General features: G+C 47.9%; 1 protein-coding gene across 2 annotated transcripts in view; it reads left to right on the top strand.

Moving 5' to 3' along the window:
* The first annotated feature begins 440 nt into the window (after positions 1 to 440).
* Positions 441 to 15,784, top strand: part of PPIL2 (peptidylprolyl isomerase like 2) — a 136,502-nt gene continuing 121,158 nt past the window's right edge. Inside the window, exons 1-5 of one of the 2 annotated variants that reach the window (XM_044990482.1) lie at positions 441 to 496; positions 2,971 to 3,020; positions 3,645 to 3,690; positions 4,315 to 4,377; positions 5,367 to 5,418. In XM_044990482.1, coding sequence (XP_044846417.1) covers positions 444 to 496; positions 2,971 to 3,020; positions 3,645 to 3,690; positions 4,315 to 4,377; positions 5,367 to 5,418 — 264 coding nt within the window. In that variant the 5' untranslated portion in view covers positions 441 to 443. Of the gene's footprint in view, positions 497 to 1,239; positions 1,430 to 2,970; positions 3,021 to 3,644; positions 3,691 to 4,314; positions 4,378 to 5,366; positions 5,419 to 15,784 lie in introns of those variants that run through there. The other variant, XM_044990483.1, reaches the window with a different exon arrangement.

A 15,784-nucleotide genomic window follows, 5' to 3' on the forward strand; every position in this document is an offset into this window, starting at 1 on the left:
CATTACTTTGAGTCAGGCTGGGCTTGGAATAGCTGTTATGGATTCTATAATTAGCATATTTTAAAAGTATCCTTCACTTTTGAAGTAATGATTGTGGAATAGTGAAAAACTGACCAGAGTTTGAGCTGCAATGGGAAAGCTTTGCTATGATGAAGGCAAACAAAGAAAACAGGAGACCGGGGTTATGATATGAGTGAGGTGTCTGTTGGCCAACACAAGCTTTGTTTTGTTTGTGAAAGCAGGTTTTAATGTTCCACTAATCTCCTTATCCCCTACCCCGAAGACCCATAAAGCAAACCTCATTTTAGGACAAGCTGCTAAAGAGTATGACACCCAGGGGGAGGGGAAGGCTAGGCCAACCTCCAGCTGTAGAGTTGACCCCAGTTTGGCTATTTCTACTTATTGCCTAACTTTCAAAGAAAACGCCTTGTAGGCGGAGCTTAATGCAGGACGGTGGTTTTAGCTTCGGGGGAGTGGTGTATAGCTGGTGCGCGAGGTGGGTGTGGGCTTATGGTGGGAAACTAGATTCAGCTTTAAACATGGAGAGAGTAAATTCTCTCTCCTCTTCGCATTTTCTCTTCAATCTCCACACACGGTTTTGCGTTCTGCCAACACATTCATTGTTCTCTCCTGTTTGTTAGGCTGTCCTTGGTTCGTTATTACAGTTACTGTAGGGAGCTCTCTCTACCTTTCATAACAGCAACGGTTTAACATGCATCCGACAAAGCTTATGCTCCCAAACGTCTGTTAGTCTATAAGGTGCCACAAGACTCTTTGCTGCTTTTACAGATCCAGGCTAACACGGCTCCCCCTCTGATACTTGGTTTAACAGTTGTTATATTAATAGGATCGACAGCTGGACAGAAGAGGTTTGTGTTTTCTAGAAACAGCCCCCCCGCCCCCTTCCTTCACTCCATTGCCCAGCGGTTTGGAAACTACACCAGGCTCTTTCCTCTCCCCGGTTACTGCCTGTCCCGCGGAGCGGGGCTGCTTCTCCAGCCTGCAGGAGAGATTTCAGACCTAGGTCACAGCGGGTGATGCTCAGCGGTGAGTAGCTGCACTGCCTGGCTCCTAGCTCCGGTCCCTCGCGCACCGCAGCCCAGGTGCCCCTTCTCCCAGCACCGCAGACTCGCTGGGCCAGGACACAGAACTCTCCCCAACAGCCAGGGGAGGGAGTAGAAGGAGCGGCCGGAACGGTACGTGGGGCGCCCTGGTTCTCCGGGGGGGCAGTTTAGCGGCGCGCGCCGATCTACCGGAAGTCGCTGTGGTGCTCGGGAGAGCCGGCTCGGCCCTTGAGGAGCCGCCGGCCGGAGCTAGGTGGTCCGCCCCAGCTTGGGGTCCCCCCGTTGGTCGGGGCGCGTCTCCTGTGCCGGGGGAGAGCTGGAGCCGCCGCCGCCATGGGGAAGAGGCAGCACCAGAAGGATAAGATGTGAGTGTGTGAGGGGGGGACTGTCCTGGCGGGGCTCGGCCCTGGCCGCCCCCGTGGAAGCCGCTCGGGGAAGGTGGCCGGGCCTGGTTTCCCCAATCGCCCCGCCCAAGCTGCTGCACCCCCGCGCGTCCCGCCCTGCGTTACAGGCGCTGGGTGTCCGAGCCGGCGCCCCTCGGCCCGGGAGAGCCCGTGCGTGCGGCGCCGCCGGAACGCAGCTGCCTCTGGGGCAGCCCGATAGGCCGCGGGCGGGTCCTCTGAGCCAGTGGCCGGCAGAGCCGACCCCTTCCTCTCCCACGTAGGTGCTGCATGGGTAGAGCAGGCAGGACCAGGGTCTAGGCCAGGGGTTCTCAAACTTTTGTACTGGCGACCCCTCTCACATAACAAGTCTCAGAGTGTGATTTCCTTTAAATTAAAAGCATTTTTATATATTTAACACCATTATAAATGCTGGAGGCAAAGCAGGGTTTGGGTTGGAGGCTGACAACTCACAAACCTCCATGTAATAACCTTGTGACCCTCCTGAAGGGGTCCTGACTCCCAGTTTGAGAACCCCTGGTCTGGGCACAATCCAATGAATGACGATGGCGCAGTGAAATAATCTTCAGGTTTAAAAGACAGTCAGGCTTTGTCAACACTGGCAAGCGAAAGACAAAACTTTTGTTGTTCAGAGGTGTTTAAAGAAACCCTCCCCCTGCTTGTTGTGGGTGGAAGTTTTTTGTCTCTCCTGCGGACAAACTGTGGCTACACTGCACGCCTTTTAGTGGCACGGTTGTAGCGGCATAACCATGTCACTAAAAGCTGTGTAGTGTAGGCACAGCCTTAGAGCTTGTCTACATGGGGACATCTGGGAAAGTTAATACGAATTAACTAAAGGTGTGAATTTGAAGTTACACCACTTAAATCTGCATGTCAACAGAACACCCTCATTTAGTCAGAATTAGAGTGGCCTTAATTTGGATTACTGGCCTTTACTCTCCCAGGTTCAGAAATGGCTAGGTAGGATCAAGAGCTTGTCTGCTTTACAAATACTGTGTGCAAGCTCACAGCTTGGGCATGGGTTGGGCTATCTGTATTACACAATTAAAAAAAAAAGTTTGGTAGGGAAAATTACGAAACAACAGCTGTATTAGGGAGCTGTGGGTCAGCCTTGGTCCTTGAGCTCCCAAGCTTAAAGCACAGTTCCCTGATTTGGTTGTGGAATTATGCTTTCCCGTCCATGGTGACAATAAAATAAAATCGTGTTATAACATGGATGTCACTACCTCTGTTAGGATATGGTGACAGCACACTCTTGTTTTCTTATTATTGTGGTATTGCGCAAAGGCCCTGTTCTGGATATTAGGAAGACCAAGGTATGACACCTAGTATCAGTGTTGGTTAATACTGGGTGAAGGTGTGAAAAAGTCAGCTAACTAAGAATGTTTAACATCTCTTATTAATAAAACTTTTTAAGTTGGAAAAGTCATCAATTTCCGCTAAATATAGTTAGTGTTGTAGTGTGATGTTTTAAGCATTAACACCCCCCCCCCTTTACTTTTTAGGTACATAACATGTGCAGAATACACGCACTTTTATGGAGGAAAGAAATCAGGTAAATGGTTTAAAGTTGCTGTGTTTTCTTTCTATATTAATTCTTGTGACTGTTTCTATATTTTATGTGTATGTTCACACTTCAGTGTTGATGTCTCCTTCCCCTTACTTCCTTATTCTGCTCTCATCGAAGTTGTGAATGACCTTCTCTTGACTAGGTCTCAAGGCCTACTTACCATGCTACCCCCTTCTCCTTTCTGCTGTCTTTATAGTTGATTAAATTCCATTGTTGTCAGTGTGGATTTTAAAAAGAGAGAAGGAAGAGATTTAAAAAAAAAAGGATAATGTGATTGTAAAACCACAAAAATTGGGGGAGAAGGGGAAACGGGCCAAGGAGTATCTCAACTAATTTAAAAGCTTGCCTTTTTCTAACTCTTCCGGTTTCATTTGTGGCGCAGACTTGAGGTTTGCACTACACTGGTTTGTGAAGTTTTGATTTTTGTTACTGTTTCACAAGATTTAGACTATTTGTCTTTGTCAGGAGCAAATTACTACTTGACATATCAAAAACAGTTATTTCCAAATATAGATCACATAGGATTAATAATAAGTATCAGAAACACTTTTACTGCCCCAAATACTCTGGATTTATGCAAGTTATTTTGCTTTTTGTTTTTGTAAACAGATATTCCACAAGCAAATTTTAGACGTTTATCTTTTGATCACTGCAGGTAAGATATAAAAAAAAAATATTTTTTGTCTTGAGTCCTTAACCAGATCATGTTTCCTGTAGTGGTAGGTAGAGCAGACAGACATCAGGGAAAGTAACTATCGTTCCTTAATGTGACACCAACAAAATTTCAGCAAGGATTGAAATTTGTTTTGACTCCATGAAGCCCAGTGTCTGAGAGGTTGTATGTAATAACTGTAAAGTTTGGAAGGAATATATAAACTGTAAAATTTGCAAAGAATTAACATGCAAAGTTCAAATAAGTTCATACTTCTAAAATTCTAGACTTGATGCTCATATTGTTCCCCTTCACTGTGTTTTAGATCCTTGATCTGTCCTGCATCACTTAGAGCCAATGATTAAGTTGCAAGGGCCTTTCACATCTTAGTTCTTCGTGCTTAGAATTTACTTCTTGCTGATGAAACGCAGATGCTAGAATGAAAGAAATGAAGATGCAGTATCAAAGTCCCACATAGTCAGCTGTAAGTTGCAAGGCTCACTTTATGTTCACCCATGTAGACCTGGGTTTAGGGCTCAAAGAGAAGCTAATGATATTTGCTAGGTTAGTATTGTGACTTTCCAGGTGACGTTGATAAATCTGAAATAAATGTGTACCTTTCCCTAGTTTATCTCTGCAACCATTCGAATATCCAGTTTGCACACCAGATGGAACAGTCTTTGATTTGCTGTAAGTCATTCACTTCCATTTTTATTTTGTTTGTTTTGGTTTTTGTATAGGCTAAGTGACTTGCTCAAGGTCATGATTGGAATCTGTGTCAGAACTGGAATTAGCACTCACGAGTTCCTGTCTCTCCCTCTGGTGTTTAGATTTCTAGTCCAAGCCTGTCTCGCTTCTCAAATGGTTCCGTTTCTCAAAATCATAGCTATATGTAGAAGGCTACAGCTGTTGCTGTAAATGCACAGTGTTTCTGTGGTGGAGCAGTGTGCTTTTAACTGTGCCTCTTGGCACAGGCTATTTTATGATGGTCCATAGCCTTTTGTGTTCCTACCAGTTTGATAGCATGGCAGGGGAACTTAGGTGTGAAGGGACTCAGATTTATAATACATAAAAAATTCATCATGCAGCAGCACTTGGGGGTAACTTTGCCTACTATGTGCATTGGGAAGAGGAGTCATATAAACACTAAAAATGCCTTTGTTTCCCTCTCAGCTCACTTAGAGGTTTTTGGGACTGTTCGGTCATTTGGTTTCATTTCTGTGCAGATGTACTCACCACTGTTAAACTGCAGCAAGCAGTCAGTAAAAGCCAAGACCTGCAGATTAAAAAATGCCTTTGTCTTTCATTTTTAAAAGTCAGAAGGGGACATTGTTTTGTTTATGTAATGAGATGAGCCATCCATAAATACTGTGGGGGAAAATTCTGCTGTGGAGTGTGCATCAGCTTTGCCCACTCATCTAGGGCAAATAACATTTTTGTAGGGTATGTAAAATATCACTTTATCATGGGAGGAGTTGGTGTGCTCATATGTACTGCAGCTTTTGCAAAGCTGCAGTACAGTGTCAATGATAAAAGGTCACTTGGTGCTGCTTGCCTCTTTCAAATACTTCTGTAGTTGGGCTTTCATAACCAGTTGGAGATGATAAAACAGGTCTTTACATTGAATGTGGGTTCCTAAGTCTGTGTATGACTTCCTGTCTTGTCTCCTCTCTTTTCAGGAGTATTGTTCCTTGGATAAAGAAGTATGGGACCAACCCAATCACAGGGGAGGTAGGTAGTAATGGTTTTATTAAAATACATGTTGTTTTACTTGCTTATAGCTCTTACTTGATTTGTGAAGAGAGAAACTTGTGTCTCTTAGTTCCATAAATGGGTTCTGTGGGCTTTTAAATTGCTATTTATAGGGGCAAATGTTGAAACTAAAATAAAGATTTACCAGGACATGTTTGTTTTAACCAAAAAATGGGAAATCTTTCTGACTGAATGCTAATATCCACAATGCTCTCATGGTCCTAATTGCTTTCCCTGTGGAATGTAGTCTGTGCCTGATACATGCTTGGAAGGTAGGAAGGGAGAAGCAAGTCTGAAAAATTCCCCACAATTTGTAGTGGCGGAGGCTGACAATGGGATGTTTAGGGTTCCCTGGAACTTGAATCCTGCTTGTCTTATTCCTGCATTGCACCTAGAAATTTCAGTGAGATTGTGTGATGCTCTCAAGCCTGATTAGTCAGAGCAATAATTAGGGGTCCAGAAAAGGCTCTGATTGGATTAGAAGGTCTGCTTGTAAGAGGGAAGCAGAACAGAACTTTGGTTAACGGCTCTTTTCAGTCAAAAATGACTGATATTAACCTGTGCTAATAACTGCAGAGGTTTTGCTGCTCATAATGCTGTTAGATCATGTTTTTAAAAGGATAGTGTTACGATATCATCTGTAAATTTCAAATCTTTTCTTCTATCTCACTGTTTATAATAACTCCATGGATGATTAAATCTTAAAACTGCAATCTTTGTTGTTCTTCCCTTCATTCTAAATGTTTGCTAGTTTGTTGTCGTAGGTTTGTGTATGAATGGTTAGTTTGTACAGCACTTTAAACACGTGAAGCACCATACAAGTGTGAAGCATTATTGTCAGTGTTATGCTGCTGCCATTGATTTTTCTTTTGCTGCTCATTAAAAAAAATATTAAAGTATTTATTTTGGGGGATAAAAGACAAATAGTTAAAAACTTTGCAAACAGATCTAAGCAAAACAAAACAGATCAGGTTTCAGGCCTACTGATCGGAACTGTTCCTTTAATTATAGTCTGTGGGTACGTCTACAATACGGGACTATTCCGAATTTGCATAAACCGGTTTTGTAAAACAGATTTTATAAAATCGAGTGCGCGCGGCCACACTAAGCACATTAATTCGGTGGTGTGCGTCCACGGTCCGAGGCTAGCGTCGATTTCTGGAGCGTTGCACTGTGGGTAGCTATCCCGTAGCTATCCCATAGTTCCCGCAGCTTCCCCCGCCCCTTGGCATTTCCGGGTTTAGATCCCAGTGCCTGATGGGGCAAAAATCATTGTCGCGGGTGGTTCTGGGCACAGCCTCACCCCTCCCTCCCTGAAAGCAGCAGACAAGCGTTTCGCGCCTTTTTTGCTTGGTGAACTGTGCAGACGCCATAGCACAGCAAGCATGGACCCTGCTCAGCTCAATACCGCAATCGTGGATGTTTTAAACGCCTCGCACACTCTCGTGCAGTATATGGTGAACCAGGACCTTCAAACCGAGTCGAGGAGGAGGCGGATACGGCAGCGCGGCGATGACAGTGATGAGGACGTAGACACAGAATTTTCTCAAACCGCGGGCCCCGGCGCTTTGGAGATCCTGATGGTAATGGGGCAGATTCTATCCATTGAACGCCGATTTTGGGCCCGGGAAACAAGCACTGACTGGTGGGACCGCATTGTGTTGCAGGTGTGGGACGATTCCCAGTGGCTGCGAAACTTTCGCATGCGTAAGGGCACTTTCATGGAACTTTGTGACTTGCTTGCCCCTGCCCTGAAACGCGATAATACCAAGATGAGAGCAGCCCTCACAGTAGAGAAGCGAGTGGCGATAGCCCTGTGGAAGCTTGCAACGCCAGACAGCTACCGGTCAGTCGGGAATCAATTTGGAGTTGGAAAATCTACTGTGGGGGCTGCTGTGATGCAAGTAGCCAAAGCAATCACAAAGCTGCTGCTACGAAAGGTTGTGACTCTGGGAAACGTGCAGGCCATAGTGGATGGCTTTGCTGCACTGGGATTCCCTAACTGTGGGGGGGCGATAGATGGAACCCATATCCCTATCTTGGCACCGCAGCACCAGGGCACCCAGTACGTAAACCGGAAGGGGTACTTTTCAATGGTGCTGCAAGCACTGGTGGATCACAAGGGACGTTTCACAAACATCCACGTGGGATGGCCAGGGAGGGTTCATGACGCTCGCGTATTCAGAAGCACTACTCTGTTTAAACGGCTGCAGCAAGGGAATTACTTCCCAGACCAGAAAATAACAGTTGGGGATGTTGAAATGCCTGTCGTTATCCTGGGGGACCCAGCCTACCCCTTGATGCCATGGCTCATGAAGCCATACACAGGCAGCCTGGACAGTGGTCAGGATCTGTTCAATTACAGGCTGAGCAAGTGCAGAATGGTGGTTGAATGTGCATTTGGCCGTTTAAAGGCGCGCTGGCGCACATTACTGACTCGCTCAGACCTCAGCCAAACCAATGTCCCCTATGTTATTGCTGCTTGCTGTATTCTCCACAATCTCTGTGAGAGTAAGGGGGAGACCTTTATGGCGGGGTGGGAGGCTGAGGCAAATCACCTGGCCGCTGATTACGCGCAGCCAGACACCAGGGAGATTAGAAGAGCACACCAGGAAGCGATGCGCATCAGAGAAGCTTTGAAAAGGAGCTTCATCAATGGCCAGGGTACAGTGTGACTGCTGTGTTTGTTGATGAACACCCAACCCCCTTGATTGACTCATTCCCTGTAAGCAACTCACCCTCCCCCTTCGAGTACAGCTTACTTATTCAAATAAAGTCACTCTCGTTTAAAAATCATGAGTTCTTTATTAATTCATTATAAAAAGAGGGAGAGAAGTAAGGGTGTGGTTTGGGAGGAGGATAGGAAGGATGGAGAAGGCCATTAAAAAAATTTCACATTAACGACAGCCTTCTTGTTGGGCTGTCCACGGGGGTGGAGTGGGCAGGTGCACGGAGCCTCCCCCCACGCGTTCTTACACGTCTGGGTGAGGAGGATATGGAACATGGTGAGGGTTGAGGGTGGTTACACAGGGGCTGCAGCGGCACTCTGTGATCCTGCTGCCGTTCCTGAAGCTCCACCAGACGCCGGAGCACGTCAGTTTGATCACGCAGCAGCCCCAGAGTTGCATCCCGCCACCGCTGATCTTCCTGCCGCCACTTCTCATCTCGGTTGTCCCTCCTGTCCTCACGTTCATCCCTCCTGTCCTCACGTTCACTGGCCTCTTTCCTGTAATTTGATACCACGTCCTTCCACTCATTCAGATGAGCTCTTTCATTGCGTGTAACTTCCATAATATCCGAGAACATCTCATCTCGCGTCTTCTTTTTCCTCCGCCTTATCTGTGCTAGCCTTTGGGATGGAGGAGGGATGGTTGAAAAATTTGCAGCTGCATGAGGAAGATAAATATTTAGAAAGATACATTTTACAGAACAATGGTTATACTCTCTCACAGTGAACAGCACTATTCACCTAGCACATGTGATTTCCCTACAAGGTCACATTTTTCATCTTAATAGTGAGTGCTTGCAGCTCTGGAGTTACAGATCTCACAGACACAGGTCCAGGCATCAGAATTCAGCTTGCATGCGGCCATGGTAAGCCACTGTCTTTCGGCTTCTGTAGTGATTTACCCCTCCCCCCCAACGCATGGCTACTACCACGCTAGCTCCCTGCTAATCAACAACCTTCCCACCCCCCCACCCACTGCGTGGCTGGTAGCTTGGGGAAGATCGCCGATGACCAAACACAAAAAAGATCCTCGGCATTTCACTCCTCCCCTCCCCCCGCTTCGCTACGTGCAGGAAAGGTTTTTTTTAAGCAGCTGCAGTCCACGAACCCATTAGAAAAATGGCCACCCCCCTTACTTAAATTCCTGATTTTTAACCAGGTTATCCTGAACGATATCACTTTGCTGAGGATAACACAACAAGATAAAGAACGGATGCTTCTTGAATGCCAGCAGTCACCGGGACCATACGCTGCTATGCTTTGCCACTCAATGATACCTGATTACTTGCTACATGCATGGCGTGGTAAAGTGTCCTACCATGGTGGGCGGAACAAGGCTGCCTTGCCCAGAAACCTTCTGCAAAGGCTTCTGGAGTACCTACAGGAGCGCTTCATCGAGATGTCCCTGGAGGATTTCCTCTCAATCCCCGGACATGTTAACAAACTTTTCTAAGTAACTATACTGTCTGCGAATGCATCCCAAGTCCTCAGGGCAAATCAATCATTAAAAAACGCTTGCTTAAAAACCAATGTTTGCTATTTGCAAAGGTACACTCACCAGAGCTCCCTTCCATGGCGTCATTGTCTGGGATAGTTGCTTGTGAGGGCTGGGAGGAGGGTGATTCCGTCAGGGTGATAAAAAGCTCCTGGCTGTTGGGGCTCACGGAGTGCTGTGTGCTCTCTGCTAGGTCGTCCTCCTCTTCTTCATCTTCATCTTCCCCGTCTGCATAATCCTCAACCATGGCAGAGATTACAACCCCCACCTCGGAATCCACGGTCAGGGGTGGGGTACTTGTGGCGCAGCCCCCTAAAATTGCATGCAGCTCAGCATAGAAGCGGCATGTTTTTCGACCTGCCCCGGACCTTCCGTTTGCTTCTTTGGTTTTCTGGTAGGCTTGTCTGAGCTCCTTAACTTTCACTCTGCACTGCACTGAGTCCCTGCTGTGGCCTTTATCCATCATAGCCTTAGAAATTCTTTCAAATACTTTTTCATTTCGTCTTTTGGAACGCAGTTCTGTTAGCACTGAATCCTCTCCCCATATAGCGATCAGATCCAGTACCTCCCGTGCAGTCCATGCTGGGGCTCTTTTACGATTCTCAGGAGACTGCATTGTTAACTGTGCTGATGAGCTGTGCGTGGTTACCTGTGATGATGAGCTCTCCACGCTGGGGAAGCAGGAAATGAATTTCAAAAGTTCGCGGGGCTTTTCCTGTCTACCTGGCCAGTGCATCCGAGTTCAGAATGCTGTCCAGAGCGGTCAGTGGTGCACTGTGGGATAGCTCCCGGAGGCCAATACCGTCGATTTGCGGCCACACTAACCATGGGCGGCAGGTTATATATTTGTGTGGGGCCCGGGCCCCAGCAATATTCAGGGCTGGGCGCCCTGCTCCAGCAATAGTTGGAGCTGGGTCTCTCCCTCGGACCTGCCTGGATCGGGCCCCGGGCCCCGCAGGTCTCCCCCCGCCGCCGCGACCCTGCCTGGAGCAGATCTCAGCCCCCGCCTGCCCCCCGCCTCCCCGCGTGTTCCGCGCCCCCCCCCCCCCGCTGTGTCGCGTCCCTGCCTGCTCCGTGCTGCTGGAGGGCTCCGAGCAGAACTGCTGTCTGCTGCCGCAGGGTCCTAGTGCCTGCCCAACACTAATGGCAAGGCAGGCTGCCCTTACCCTGAGCCTCTCCAACGCCCCAAACCCTCAGCCCCAGCCAGAGCCCTCTGCCCCCCTGCACCCTAATCCTCAGCCCCAGCCCTGAGCACCCCCACATCATGAACCCCTCATCCCCCTGCACCCTAATCCTCAGCCCCAGCCAGAGCCCTCATCCCCCTGCACCCTAATCCTCAGCCCCAGCCAGAGCCCTCATCCCCCTGCACCCTAATCCTCAGCCCCAGCCCTGAGCACCTCCACAGCATGAACCCCTCATCCCCTGCACCCTAATCCTCTGCCCCAGCCCTGAGCGCCCCCACATCATGAACCCCTCATCCCCCTGCACCCTAATCCTCTGCCCCAGCCCTGAGCACCCCCACATCATGAACCCCTCATCCCCCTGCACCCTAATCCTCAGCCCCAGCCCTGAGCACCCCCACATCATGAACCCCTCATCCCTCTGCACCCTAATCCTCAGCCCCAGCCAGAGCCCTCATCCCCCTGCACCCTAATCCTCAGCCCCAGCCCTGAGCACCTCCACAGCATGAACCCCTCATCCCCTGCACCCTAATCTTCAGCCCCAGCCCTGAGCGCCCCCACATCATGAACCCCTCATCCCCAGCCCCACAGCCCTCACCCCACACTCCAAACCTCTGCCCTAGCCCTGAGCCCCCTCCTGCATCATGAACCCCTCATCCACAGCCCAACCCTCTTCCCTAGCCCTGAGCCCCCCGCATCATGAACCCCTCATCCACAGCCCTCACCCCACAGCCCAACCCTCTTCCCTAGCCCTGAGCCCCCCCCGCATCATGAACCCCTCATCCACAGCCCTCACCCCACAGCCCAACCCTCTTCCCTAGCCCTGAGCCCCCTCGCATCATGAACCCCTCATCCACAGCCCTCACCCCACAGCCCAACCCTCTTCCCTAGCCCTGAGCCCCCTCCTGCATCATGTACCCCTCATCCTCAGCCCCACAGTCCTCACCCTGCACTCCCTCCTATCCCCAAACTCCCTCCCACTTCCCACACACCCCTTCCCAACCCCAAACTCCATCCCAAAGCCTGCACCCTTCACCTCCTCCTGCACACCCACCCCCTGCCCCAGCCCAGAGCCTGCACCCAGCACCCTTCCTGCACCCTAATCCCCAGCCCAGGATCTGCACCCCAGACCTCCCCCGCCGAGCCCCCTCCCAGAGCCTTAGGCAGGTGGGGGCGGAGTTGGGGGGGCGGAGTTGGGGGCGGGTTCTGGGCCCCACCAAAATTTTTACAAACTTGCCACCCATGACACTAACCCTATTCCGATATGTTAATCCCGATATTAGCGCTACTCCTCTCGTCGGGGAGGAGTACAGAAACCGATTTAAAGAGCCATTAAAATCGATATAAGGTGCCTCCTAGTGTGGACGGTTGTGGCGTTAAATCGATTTTACGCTCCTAAAACCGATTTAAACGCCTAGTGTAGACCAGGCCTGAGAAGGAGTCTTTCCTTGCAATATGCTCTCTAGAGTAATTGCAGTTTCTTCTTTGAGCACAAGGTGGCAGTAATTACACAGGATTGTCACTAGACTGCTTTGATTTCAGAGTGTGCTGTGGGAAGAGATTGCTTTTTGAAATGTCTCCTGTGTCCTCTTGGATTCCAGACTTCCCCAGCAGGCAGATGAGAGGAGATGCTTAAGTTGGATACAGCTTTCCAAACTCTAAACATGAGCAGGCTCTTTTAGAGCGAATATTCTCTTCAGTATTATGCAGCTGGTAGCAAACCTGCAAGGGTGTTAAGTATGTTGGGGAAATGATCAAAGCTCTTCTTTTGGTAGGGAAGGAAAGGGGGAATGATGGCCTTTTCATCCACTCTGCCCAGCCTGCAAGCACTTACTGCTCCACGGATCAGCTAAAGGCTTTTGGAACCTTGTTCAAAGCCGGCTAGATCTATTGTTCCCAGATAGTTTAAGACACCTATTTGTATTTAAAACCATGCAGAGTATTGTGTTTAAAAGTGCTTTGTGCAAACACAAAAAGAGGGAGTAATCGTGCTAGTAGTCTCTTTTATGTATGGTAGTATAGTCTCAGAGAAGCCCCTTTTCTTTTGACGCGTGGTGTGCAAGCCAGACTCAGAGCAGTTTCCCTCCCTTTCAGTAGAACATGAAGTGGTCCTGTAGCAGGGTTGTTCCATCTTACTATGTTAATTCAATAAGCCCTGTTCCATGGCGGACCATTGCCATCACTGGCCATAATGAACATGGTGTTCTGACATGCTGACTCTTGTCTCAGGAACAGGCCTGTGTTATAATTTCAGCTGGTGGAGACTGTACTTTAAAGAACTAGCGAGGCCAGTGCAAAATATTCATGGTGATCTCTGAGAGCACTCAGTCTGTCTGTGAGCCATGACTCAGGTTTCCAAACTTCTGAGGCTCAGCTATGCCAACCTGACTGCCCTCCTACCTCTCCTCAGTAGTAATCCTCTTCCTCCCGTAATTCCTCTCTTTGGAGAACCCAATCTCTGAAGGTTGGTGGGGAAGAGAGAAACCCCATCTAGAGGGCTGTAGCCTCTGAAGGAAGAAGTTACATACACTGCTGCAGAAAAAAATGAAGACACTCTTGTTGCCTTATTGCTGAATCCATAGACAGGAGAAAGAAAGAAAAATGTAATTCCTTATCATTGCACCTGTGGTGAGCCCAGCCTAGGATCAATGGGGTGAAGATTGAGACTGAAGAGAATTGGGAGACATTGAGTTTGGGTTTCCTGGAAGGGCATCTCCTATACTATGTGGAGGTGGATAGTTTTGGGAGGTAGGAGGAGGAGGAAACCTGTGCTGGGGAGAGACCGGGTGGGAAGAGGATTTAAAGCCTTGAGTTTGTGCAGCCAGATCATAATTTTAGTGCCATCTTCTTAATCCATCATTGTTTTGCCATGTTCTGTTCCTCATACTATTTGCTTGGAGCTGAAAGCAGAAAGAAATTTTTCTGTGATGAGTTGGTGATTTATGCTGATATTTGCGTCTCCAGGCTTATTTAAGGAAAGAAATTAGGCAAGGTTAACTGACAGTAGTTTCATAATCTAGACAACAAAGTTACCTTGTGTGGATTTGCTGGAAGAAAATCTAGTCCAATGAGAAGGTGGGGACATGACTCTGAATAAATCATTTTCCCTTTTTCTGTAGTGAAGTTTAAAAACAGTGCTGGAATTTTGTATAGTTTACCCTCAAGTTGTTATGGTTTACTACTAGCTAGGCATTTTAGAGGTGCTGGACAGCCACTTTTCGTAGTGTTAACTATAGGCACTGACTTCTATCTAGCTATCAAACTCTTAGGTACTTATGACACCCCACCCCCATCCCCATCAATGTAGTATCTGAGCGCCTCAAAGTCTTGATTGTATTTATCCCCACCACAGCCCTGTAAAGCAAGACAGCGCAGGGCTGCTATTCCCATTTTACACATAGTCTCTCTCTGGCTCAGTACCCTAAGAGACTTTCCCAAAGTCATGCAGGGAATATGTGGGGATTAGGGAATTGAACCTGGGTCTCCCAAGTCCCAGGCCAGCATACCAACCACTTCCTTCCTCTTCTAAAGGAACTTACAAATGTGCCGTGGTCACAGTTATTTTTATGTATAGTTTAAAAAAGCGTTTTTCTTTATACCCACCCCCTTCCCTCTGCTTCCTCATACTTTAATTCCTCTTTGTTTTTGAACATCCCCAGGAGGTACAGTGTGGATGCCAGTGTCCAAGAAACAAATCTGTATTGACCTTTCTGACTTCCTCTTTGATTGTCCATGAGCTGCTCGAAAGGGTAATCTCATAATTCCTTACTTGGTGTGTTGTGATCTAAAACACTGATGTTACTATGGTTATAATTTTGAAACCAGACTAAGCATCTCCTGCAGCTGAGCCACAACCTGTTGGGTGTTTCTGGCTGTCTTGCCTCCTTCCCCAAGCAATGTCTCTGAAGTTCCATCCAACACAGAATAAGTAGAAAAGCTGTAGTAATCTCATTCCTTGTACTGAGATCAGCACTTTGACATCTTGGGCTCACAAAGAGTTGTGTGCTTGACAGGATGTTTTACGTAACTGGCATATGACAGCACTGCCCAGCGTGCCCACACAAGTCAGCCAGCTGGGATCAGATGTACGTGTTTCTAAGGGATGAAGTTGTTCAGATTATATCTGGTCTGATGGACTGTCAGATATGAACAGATAATAGAACTGGATTCAGCTAGAAATGTGTATATTGTGGCAAAGGAGTTTCAAGGGAGACAATTCTGAGTTGAGGAATATTTTAAAAATGGGATGAATTAATTAAACACAATTAAGTAGTACAAAGAAGAAAAATGGGGGAGCTTTTCCAATATTAGTCTCTGTTACACTCCGGTTCACTAATAATCTGCCTTTTGTGAGGAGAGTGCACTACTGTGACCTGGGCGTTGGGTTCCTGCATCTCTACTAGAGACTTGCTCTGTGACCTTGGGCAAGTCACATGCCTCCCCCATCTCACAAGTTTCTGAGAGCTCTGTGCTTCATTATCTCCACTTTAATTATGGGAAAACTAATACTTACCAATGCGGGGGTGTTGTAAGCCTTAGCACACTTCACAGAAGTGAATTAAGAGGTGATCTGCCAGGGCACAGTAAAGCATCTAATTTCTTTTTAAACAATGGAAATATTTTAATCTCTGGTATCTGTTTCCTAGGGCTGATCTAAGCACAGTTTTTTTTTTGCTACTCCTTTATCTGTCTGCTTCTAAACCAGGGATTCTCAAAGTGGGGGTAGGGACCCCTCAGGGGGTTGCAAGGTTATCACATGGGGGGTTGCGAGCTGTCAATCTCCACCCCAAATCCTGCTTTGGTGGGAGGGATAGCTCAGTGGTTTGCGCATTGGCCTGCTAAACCCAGGGTTGTGAGTTCAGTCCTTGAGAGGGACACTTAGGGATCTGGGAAAAAAAAAAATTGGTCCTGCTAGTGAAGGCAGGGGCTGGACTCAGTGAC

The sequence above is a fragment of the Mauremys mutica genome, chromosome 16 (assembly GCF_020497125.1).
Source record: "Mauremys mutica isolate MM-2020 ecotype Southern chromosome 16, ASM2049712v1, whole genome shotgun sequence".
Lineage (NCBI taxonomy): Eukaryota > Metazoa > Chordata > Testudines > Geoemydidae > Mauremys > Mauremys mutica.